The sequence below is a fragment of the Caretta caretta genome, chromosome 2 (genome assembly GCF_965140235.1).
Source record: "Caretta caretta isolate rCarCar2 chromosome 2, rCarCar1.hap1, whole genome shotgun sequence".
Taxonomy (NCBI): Eukaryota; Metazoa; Chordata; order Testudines; family Cheloniidae; genus Caretta; species Caretta caretta.
This window is the reverse complement of record NC_134207.1, coordinates 254,783,729-254,794,917: the sequence shown is the minus strand read 5'-3', so window position 1 is coordinate 254,794,917 and position 11,189 is coordinate 254,783,729. Positions and strand designations below refer to the sequence as shown.

General features: G+C 42.2%; 1 protein-coding gene across 10 annotated transcripts in view; it reads right to left on the bottom strand.

The window, feature by feature from the left end:
* Window positions 1–11,189, bottom strand: part of KMT2C (lysine methyltransferase 2C) — a 328,257-nt gene that overhangs the window by 65,884 nt on the left and 251,184 nt on the right. For all 10 annotated transcript variants that reach the window (XM_048837560.2, XM_048837566.2, XM_048837562.2 and 7 more), the window contains 2 exons: window positions 8,235–8,365; window positions 6,213–6,399 (listed from right to left, as the gene is read on the bottom strand). In XM_048837560.2, coding sequence (XP_048693517.2) covers window positions 6,213–6,399; window positions 8,235–8,365 — 318 coding nt within the window. The remainder of the gene's footprint in view (window positions 1–6,212; window positions 6,400–8,234; window positions 8,366–11,189) is intronic.

The window sequence follows — 11,189 nt, the reverse complement described above, 5'->3', positions numbered from 1 at the left end:
CTGCAGTTTTCAGAGTAGCAGCCGTGTTAGTCTGTATTCGCAAAAAGAAAAGGAGTACTAGTGGCACCTTAGAGACTAACCAACTTATTTGAGCACGAGCTTTCGAAAGCTCGTGCTCAAATAAGTTGGTTAGTCTCTAAGGTGCCACTAGTACTCCTTTTCTTTTTACTCTGCAGTGTAATTCATGGGTGGCTGGCTATAGCACTCATACACTATAACTGGGAGCAACTTACTTGTCGGAGGCTATGTGAGAGGAGACCAGGAGTGATAACTCTCACAGCAAAGCAGCGTAAAAGGCACCCCAGGTTGGAGAGCTGAGGGGATACAGCTGTTCATCGGTCTAGATTGTACCCTGGGACAGTGGCCCCAGGTAGAGAGCACTGCAATAGCCGGGTCTTGCAAAAGCAGGGATAACAGTGGCGAGGTTTGCATCCAAAATTAAAGGTTGCAACCACTTACTCAGATGCAGATGAGGAAAAGCTGACTGAGTCACTGCTGTAATACGATCCTCAAACAGCAGCTGGGAGTCTAAAATAACCCTAAATTGTGAACACTAACAACTAATGGCAGTGATAATCCCTGATATCACCTTCACCACCGCTTCTGGCTGTTTCCCCCAACCCATCATCACCATCTCAGTCTTGTCTGAATTGAGCTTCAGCCACGTCGCTCTCATCTATGCCCCAATTTCAACCAGACATGGGCTGAGGCACTGAACCCATCATCCAAGTCAGATGAGACAGAGACCTATAGACTGGTGTCATCAGCATACTGAAAACACTAAACCCCCATGGCTCCTTATTAACCCTTCTAAGGGTCCCAAATAGATGTTGAACAGAAGGGATGACACAGTGGCAACCTGCAACACCCCATCCTTGAGAACTCTTCCAAGAAGACAAGCAATTGCACACAAATACCCATTAAGATCTGTTGTAATAGGGGTTTCTGAGAGTAAAGAACAAGGCCACTGATCAAAGGCAGCTGATGCAGATCTAATACCACTGACATTGGTCTTCATCCCTAACAAGAAGGAGATCAGCCACCAGTGTGATCAATTCAGTCTCTGTGCCATAGCCAGGTCTATAGCCAGATTGACAAAGGGTCAAGGAGGTCAAAGTCTTCCAGATACTGTGAGAGCTGTCTCACCATAACCTTCTGCACAATCTTAATCAAAAAGGGAAAGATGTGATACTGGTTGATAATTAGCAAGATTGCAGTGGCCAGTGATGTCTTCTTAAGCAAAAGTGGCGCTAATGCTTCCTCCAAGAGAGACGCTGACCATCTCCGTAAGTAAGTATTTCCTCTCTGGCCTTCATCAGCCAGAAAGAACATGGATCCAAAGCAAAGGCTGAGGGACAAAATTCTCCCAACGTCTCTAGTACCTCAGGGAGCATTACTGGCTGAAATTCCAGGAGTGAAGAAAAGGCCCTTGTTCCCTCAAGAGCTTGTTTTGTCACCCTGGAAACAGATAAGCCATCTCTGATCTGATCAATATTGTCCACAAAAGAGCAAAACAATTTCCTTACAATGGGAGGGACTCAGACCAGCTACTGAGCTGAGACAGTCCAGATTTACCAGATGATCTACCATCTGAAATAAATCTGCAGATGCTATCATGGAGGGAAAGAACTGTTTCTTAGCCGCACACACAGCCATAGCACAAGAGTTTAAAAAAAAAAAATCTTTACGCTGAAACCAATCAGGCTAGGCATTGGACTTCCATCACTGGCACTCCAGCCATCTCATGGTGTATTGCAAGATGGAATATGCACAAGTCGTAGTTCTGACTCACTGAAATCTCAACAGCAGGATGGATACATCGGCTGACTTGGCATTCCTATAAACCTATAGTGGCTGCTGGTAATTACTGTTATACTTATGTTTACTGAAGTTTAAACTAAGCCTACATGGTTCTCTGTTGCTCAGAATTTACTCTTTGAAACATTTTTGTTTTGGAGTGAACTTTTCCACATTTTGTCTCAGTTTAAAACAAAACAAAAAAAATTGTTTAAAGTTCCTGGGCTCTCAGGCTTTGTGCCCTGAAATGGATTGAGACTTCTAGAGTCCAGAAACTCAGAAAGAGGTGCACGAGGATTGAGTCTTCTAACCCCTCTTCCTGGGGAACAGGTCTCCACGGCCCTCTGGTTGGTAAGGCACCAAGCAATAAGCACTGGCTACATGGTCATAGAGAAGAGTGGATGCAAAAGCTGCTCCCTAGCTGTTATTCTGGAGATACTAGGGTTATTCATGTAACACTGCACCATGCCCCTGTGAAATGCACATATATTAATGGGGAATGAGAGAACATACTTCAATAATTAAAACACTAGGTACCTGTACCAGCAGAAGTAAAGTATGCAATTGTATGGTTTTATATTTTCCCCTAGCATTTCCTATTTTGTTTTTCCTCCCAAGCTTTAAAAAACAGGAAATTAAATGCATAACATGACATTAAAGCAGCAGTAAGGCTGCATAATTAAAAACTTCTACCCCATTGGCTTAATATATTAGTGCTTATGGCCCCAGTCCTGCAAGTAGATGCACAAGCATGGAGCTTTGTTCGCATCCATGGAGAGTTTCAATGGAGCTCCTCATAGGTAAAGAGATCTGTGTGAGTGTATCTACTTGCAGAGTAGGGACTTATTATACAATGTAGACTAGAAAACGTGCAGTGGGGGCTGTGATAACATTACTGTAAGGTTCTTAATCTTTGCATTCCTTGATTCTTGTGATTTTAATTGTGCAACATTAAAGTTGTAGCCTTTTTAGTTTAACTACCATTTTCAAAGGGCAACAAGACAGCTAAGTAATTTTCTCTTTTGCAAAGGTAAAAGTTATAATAGATGCCCAATTTGTGCACATTCAAAAACGCCAGGAATATACGGGTACAAAATTATTGGGTAACAGTACAAAAAACTATTTACAGTAAGGATCAGACAAGCTATGAGTCACAAAATAACCATATAGCATAATACAAAGTGTTAAAATACATAATGTAGAGAGGGATAAGATACCTCTAAACACATAGCACATACCTATGAAAAAAGAAAAGGAGTACTTGTGGCACCTTAGAGACTAACCAATTTATTTGAGCATAAGCTCTCGTGAGCTACAGCTCACTTCATCGGATGCATACTGTGGAAAGCACAGAAGATCTTTTTATACACACAAAGCATGAAAAAATGGGTGTTTACCACTACAAAAGGTTTTCTCTCCCCCCACCCCACTTTCCTGCTGGTAACAGCTTATCTAAAGTGATCACTCTCCTTACAATGTGTATGATAATCAAGTTGGGCCATTTCCAGCACAAATCCAGGGTTTAGCAAGAACGTCTTGGGGGAGGGGGGTAGGAAAAAACAAGGGGAAATAGGTTACCTTGCATAATGACTTAGCCACTCCCAGTCTCTATTCAAGCCTAAGTTAATTGTATCCAATTTGCAAATGAATTCCAATTCAACAGTCTCTCGCTGGAGTCTGGATTTGAAGTTTTTTTGTTGTAATATCGCAACTTTCATGTCTGTAATCGCGTGACCAGAGAGATTGAAGTGTTCTCCGACTGGTTTATGAATGTTATAATTCTTGACATCTGATTTGTGTCCATTTAGTCTATTACGTAGAGACTGTCCAGTTTGACCCATGTACATGGCAGAGGGGCATTGCTGGCACATGATGGCATATATCACATTGGTGGATGTGCAGGTGAACGAGCCTCTGATAGTGTGGCTGATGTTATTAGGCCCTGTGATGGTGTCCCCTGAATAGATATGTGGGCACAGTTGGCAACGGGCTTTGTTGCAAGGATAGGTTCCTGAGTTAGTGGTTCTGTTGTGTGGTATGTGGTTGCTGGTGAGTATTTGCTTCAGGTTGGGGGGCTGTCTGTAGGCAAGGACTGGCCTGTCTCCCAAGATTTGAGAGTGTGTTGGGTCATCCTTCAGGATAGGTTGTAGATCCTTAATAATGCGTTGGAGGGGTTTTAGTTGGGGGCTGAAGGTGATGGCTAGTGGCGTTCTGTTATTTTCTTTGTTAGGCCTGTCCTGTAGTAGGTGACTTCTGGGAACTCTTCTGGCTCTATCACTCTGTTTCTTCACTTTCGCAGGTGGGTATTGTAGTTGTAAGAATGCTTGATAGAGATCTTGTAAGTGTTTGTCTCTGTCTGAGGGGTTGGAGCAAATGCGGTTACATCGCAGAGCTTGGCTGTAGACAATGGATCATGTGGTGTGGTCAGGGTGAAAGCTGGAGGCATGTAGGTAGGAATAGCAGTCAGTAGTTTTCCGGTATAGGGTGGTGTTTATGTGACCATTGTTTATTAGCACTGTAGTGTCCAGGAAGTGGATCTCTCGTGTGGACTGGACCAGGCTGAGGTTGATGGTGGGATGGAAATTGTTGAAATCATGGTGGAATTCCTCAAGGGCTTCTTTTCCATGGGTCCAGATGATGAAGATGTCATCAATATAGCGCAAGTAGAGTAGGGGCGTTACAGGCCTAACAAAGAAAATAACAGAACGCCACTAGCTGTCATCTTCAGCCCCCAACTAAAACCCCTCCAACGCATTATTAAGGATCTACAACCTATCCTGAAGGATGACCCAACACTCTCACAAATCTTGGGAGACAGGCCAGTCCTTGCCTACAGACAGCCCCCCAACCTGAAGCAAATACTCACCAACAACCACATACCACACAACAGAACCACTAACTCAGGAACCTATCCTTGCAACAAAGCCCGTTGCCAACTGTGCCCACATATCTATTCAGGGGACACCATCACAGGGCCTAATAACATCAGCCACACTATCAGAGGCTCGTTCACCTGCACATCCACCAATGTGATATATGCCATCATGTGCCAGCAATGCCCCTCTGACATGTACATTGGTCAAACTGGACAGTCTCTATGTAAAAGACTAAATGGACACAAATCAGATGTCAAGAATTATAACATTCATAAACTGTCGGAGAACACTTCAATCTCTCTGGTCACGCGATTACAGACATGAAAGTTGCGATATTACAACAAAAAAACTTCAAATCCAGACTCCAGCGAGAGACTGTTGAATTGGAATTCATTTGCAAATTGGATACAATTAACTTAGGCTTGAATAGAGACTGGGAGTGGCTAAGTCATTATGCAAGGTAACCTATTTCCCCTTGTTTTTTCCTACCCCCCCCAGACGTTCTTGTTAAACCCTGGATTTGTGCTGGAAATGGCCCACCTTGATTATCATACACATTATAAGGAGAGTGATCACTTTAGATAAGCTATTACCAGCAGGAGAGTGGGGTGGGGGGAGGTATTTTTTCATGCTTTGTGTGTATAAAAAGATCTTCTACACTTTCCACAGTATGCATCCGATGAAGTGAGCTGTAGCTCACGAAAGCTTATGCTCAAATAAATTGGTTAGTCTCTAAGGTGCCACAAGTACTCCTTTTCTTTTTGCAAATACAGACTAACATGGCTGTTACTCTGAAACCTGACATACCTATGAGACATTTAGAAAAAGAATTCTTGAAGTAGCAGGACAGTTGGGAAAAAGAGAGATTGCTCCCTTGAGTGAAGCTGGCCTTTCAGCAGCACTTTGTGGCACTCCAGCCATGTTCAAGACTCACTATCCATCAAGTTAAAATAACATTCCCAGTTCAGCTTGTGCAGTAGAAAGTGAGAGTCAAAAGCTGCCTTTTGGCTACAAACTGCACCCTGAAAGAGCATTCAGGCTCATGGGGGACAATATAAAGGCAAAAAGAATCCCCAAATATCTGAGTAGTCTGGGAACCTAAAATAATCAATACTAAAAATTAGAGAATAATAACTTTTAAATAAATATTCACCGGTACAAAGAACAGGTTTTTAATGTTGTTTTCCAATTAGTCTACTGTAGCCTTCCATCATGAAGGATTTGTCTTCCTAAAACAAGATACACCTACCCTGTTTCTAAGTGTTTTGAAAACATGCAAATTAAAATCAAGGAGTCTTATTAGAACATGTATAAGGCAAGTCAGTGGAAGGTCTGCAGCTGTGTATTATGTATAATGACTCTAGAATGAACACCCAATTGTGGCTTATCACCCAATATAATGTTAACTTGTCTTGTATATTAAGTTAAAGAATGTTAGAAAGTGTATATGTTAAAAACGAACACACAAAAGCATGGGAAAGCTCCTATAACAACAAAACCAAACATGACTGAATTATCACTAACTTTAGCTTGGTATACCTTGAGCTCCCAGTTTTGCTTGAGCTGGAGTAGACGCTGAACTAAGCAGTGGGTCGGAAGATGGATCCAGAAAATTGGTGGTCTGATTAGTTTTACATGACATCAGAAGTGATTCTTCGGATAAATTATTTAGGCTCATCTTACTTTGTCTACTGATATCTAGGAGATCTTTTCCAAAGAAAGCTTCCTGTAATGAAGACAAACATACACTAAAGTCAGTCTATTTAGGAAAATGTTTATATCTGTCTACATAAGAAAGTTTTACTAGTTATATCAATATAGTTATATGGCATCCGTATGGACACTATTATATTGGTATAAGAGTGTCCACTCTGGAAGGGGGAGGGGAGGCGTGTGTGTGTGTCACTGGTGGAGGGTAGTAGTGGTTACACTGGTACAACCACATCAGTTTAAATTCACATCTTAGGTTATATAGGAAAAAAAACATACCAAAAAACTTTCCTTAGGTACCAACATATCCCCGTGGTATCTGAGCACAACACAATCTTTCATGTATTTATCCTCACACAAACATAACTGTGAGGCAAGGAGATCCTAGTGACTGACTTGACCAAAGCCACACAAGAAGTCTGGGGCAGAGTAGGAAACTGACCATGGGTTTCCTGAGTCCCAGGCTAGTGTTCTAACCACTGACCATCCATCTTTTCTGAATGGTTAACAATTAGCAGAAATCATCACACTGTGGAGCTGCAACAACACAAAACCTCTTTCTTCATGGAGCATAAAGTTGTTCATTTTCATTAGCAGACTTACATACGCTGTATAATAGCTGCCATTCACTTGCAGCTGACTCAGGAAAAGTACATCAGGAACCCACTGACCGGTCAACAGACTAGACAATCTTAAAACCAATTTATCAGTTGCAGTATTTTTAATTTATTTATGGTCACCTCCTCATTTGGCCCTAGAAACCCCCATCATTTTAAGCTCTAATTGTTAGAAATGTAATTAAAATTATTTTTAAATTTCAGTTATTCTCTGCTTTAATGAAGTCAGAACCTACACACAAGTGCTAAAGAGCTAGTCTATGTTTCCCAAGAATCAGATTAAGTAAAAAACCAATCCATCCCTTCTAATAAGAGGAAGTTCTAATTCAAGGATTTTCTCCCTGCCATGAATACAGAGTATTTTTTCCTCATCAAATAATATTCTGTGATCTTTCTGTAAAGAAAATGTAATAATACCAAGATCTGACTAAGCCTTTTGACAGTATTCAGTATATGCAAGTATGTAAATTGAAGGTGCAGTGTTTCAGTGTACTGGGAGGGAAAAAATACAGAATGTAATTTGAGTGTTATTGCTCAACCAAGCAAGGGACTGGAAGACAGAGAGATAGTTGCCCAAGCTTGTGAAAGCCTTGTATTCAATGTGGCAGCATTTTTCTGTCTGTCTGCATGTAACTCAACAACTTTTAAATTAAATACTGCATCCAATCAATTCCAAAGTTTCATAGGGCACATTCTAGGCATCAGAAGGGGGGAAGAGAAGAGGAAGGAAGGGTATGGGGCAAAGGGGGCTTGAACACAGCCCACAGCATGGGGGTGGGGGAAGACTGGGGGACCCTGGCATAGAGGGATGGGTGCAACACACAGAACCCCTACCAGGAGGGAAAGGCGGGAAGTGGGGGCACATAGGGTGTGTGGAAGAAGGCACCCTCACATGTGGCAGAGTGGGCAATGGGGGACACACAAATGTCCAGGCATGAGGGAGGGGTGGGGAGAGTTGCACAGAGTCCTCAAAATAGAGGGAGATGGGAGGGTTGGAGAGCTTGTGGGAGGGGGAATGAAGGAATGCAGGGAGTCCCTGGTGTGTGCAATAAACTCATTACAGAAGCTACAAAGAGTAGCTTTTATTATATATTCCTTATGCAAAAGCCACTTCAACTGAGTGATAAATTAGATATCAGAAAGCAAACATTTATACTTTAAATATATTAGCAGTTTATTCAACACATGCAAACATTAGTTTTAAATAGCACATAATGGATAGCAATGACTGTACCTGCAAGTATGCAGGGAAGGTTTCTTCAAGTTTATTTTTCTTTTTCCTGTAACGCTTTTTTATTTTCTCAGTATTTTCAGAAACAGGAGTAGACTCATCAACCGGTGTATCTGGCAGCTGTTCAGTCCAACCTAAAAACAACATTCATGCACAAATACATTACAATTCTCTTTATATCTCTGGCCCACTATACACATCTGATGTCTATTATTTAAGAGGGATGATATGTACTATGCAGCCGAACTCTCTGAAGTACAGTTCTGCTCTGAAAAGGGTCTCTGTAAAAACGGTATTATGGGATTGCATCTTTGTTGTTTCTCAATTCCCATACTGAATTTGCTGATTCAAAATGAAACATAATTAAATAAAGCTGAGAAGTGACAATTCTGTTAATCATCTTGCCTACACTTGTGGTGGAGGGTAGGGTTCATGTAGCTACCTGCTGCATCCACACTCATACTGTGGTGTGTAGCTACATGGGGCAGTGAAAGGCTCTGGCAGGGAGGAGGCTGTGGGCTTTGGCTCCGGGGATCCTTTCCTTACTGCTTCCCCTTGCCAGAGCCTTTCCTACTTGCCAGAGTTTTTCACTGTGGTGCAGAAAGGCTCCAGCAGCTGGGAGGCAGCAGGAGTCTATACTGCTAAAAATAGCAGTGTAGATGGGGAGAGTTATTGCTTGGGCATGTAGACAGCCATGCAGGCTACACGTTCTGGGGTTCAGGCATGTAGGGCACTCTAGTCTACTTGCCTAAGCAGTGCCTCACCTTCTACACTGCTACTTATATGCAGGCTGGCTGGGCATGCAGAGTCTGCACTCTATACGTCGCCATAAGTGTAGACCTACCAAATGATTCATAAGCCAGAAAAGTATCCAGCCCAGCTCTCCTAGTTGTGCTAATTTGGCAATGGTAACAGTAAGAAATCAAGCAGCGCTGACCTGGAATGTATGCAGGGAACAGGTCCATTGCAAAAGGAGGTGCCACTTTTACACAGTCACTTTTCTGACCATAACCATACATTACAGTTCATGGATCTTAGAAAAAGCAGAGACTTCCTAAAACCTCTTTGGTTATTTCTACACAGCAAAGAAAAAAACAGGCCTGGACTGTATAGATGACTGGGGCTCAAGGGGCTTGGGCTGTTTCACTGCTGTGTAGACTTCCAGGTAGGACCCTGTGGGGTGGGAGAGTCCCAGAGCCCAGGCTCCAGCCCGACCTTGGAAGTCTATACGGCAATGAAAAACCCCAAAGTCCGAGCCCCGTGATCCTGAGTTGGCTGGCATGGGCCAGCCACAGGCTTTGACCAGCCTCCTACACAAGAACAGAAGTAGTTGTACTCCATTCCACTAAGGAGTTTATCCTCTCTTTGATGTGCATTTAACTCCTATTAGTGTGCTTCCACAATTTGTTGGGAATAAAGCGTACTAATGCTTCCTTTCTCTGCTAACTGTTCCAGAATTCTGTGGTGAAATCTGTGGAATCAGGTCCAGATAATTTACCTGCCTGTTATTCTGAAGCACCTGTGCTCTTGCCTCTTATCTCTAGGGCAGGCTTTTTCCTGTAATCTATGCTACTTACCTTATTTTTTGAATACCTTCGTAGCTCTGTGCTGAAGTCTATACTAAAACCACACAGAGGACCTTGAAGCAATCAAAATATTTTCTGAATAATTCAGCTACTGTATTCCAAAAGAGGCAACAAAGATTCTTCTGCAAAACATTACTGAATAACAACTCTCCCATTGACTTGCTTATTTAGACAAAGAAGTGGAGTCACTACAACTAATTGAAATACTTTTAAAAAATAACGTTTTGCACTTGTGAAGTGCCCAGCCTAATTGCAGGAAGTTACTTAGGAAAATCACTAAATCAACTACATTGTTATATAATAAAATGTGTTATACTGTACTGTAGTTACACTGCTAACAAAACCGCTACAGCCAAACCCTGTAGTTATGTCTTAGTGTTGTACAGTCACGGTTTATAGATTTTATGACAAATTTTGAACTCTTAAGATAATGACATGAGAGAGAGGGTCTCGGTAGGCAGTAAGAAGAGTCTATCCTACAAGTGAGCTTAACAGCCAAGGAAGTGACCAGAAGTTATTCTGTCAATCCCCTGGGACCTTCTCTCCCATTCGTATGGTCTCCATTAGTGCTGTTTTTATGCTATTTCTCTGCAGTTTAGTTGTCTAAATCCTGTACAGTTCCCCAATTCTGTACTGCCTGAACTATTCTGCTTCTCTCCCTTTCGTCTCTTCCACTGCTATGGATTTTTATCTTCCTCTGTTTTATATTCCTCTGACACTGAATTGTCTCTCCGTGTTTTTGTATGGTCTCTACCTCTTTGTATTTTCTCTTTCTCTCCTTTCCTGTTCTTGTGTAACTGTCCATGCCCTGTGCTGTTCTGCTACTCTGAACAGACTGAAATGTACTAATACCCTGATCTCAAAATTGCTTGAGTGTGTGTTTTTGCTGCCAGCACACAAGAAGGGATGAAACAGGAGAGGGCACCAAATGACATGCCAGGAGATCATCATTGGAGACTAAGGCCAGGTCTGCACTACATGCTTACTTAGGTAGAACTACGTTGTTCAAGAGTGTAAAAAATCCACACCCCTGAGCGACGTACTTATACCGACCTTAGGTCCCCTGTGTAGGCAGCACTACGTCGTCTGGAGAAGCTCTCCCGCTGACATAGCTACTGCCTCTCATGGAGAGATCTCTCCCAGCTTAGAGCTGTGCCGATGCAAGTTGGTAGTGTAGACCTGTCCTAAGGGCCAGACTCTCAGCTGGTATAAACCTGCATGACACCATTGACTTTAATTCAGCTATGCTGATTTAAACTAGCTGAAGATCTCTCTCAGTATTCCAAAACTGATTTTTCCTAACAAGTAAATGTGCATCACACACATAGACCCCCACCCCTGTCATTATCAGATATGCATAACTTAGAATCAT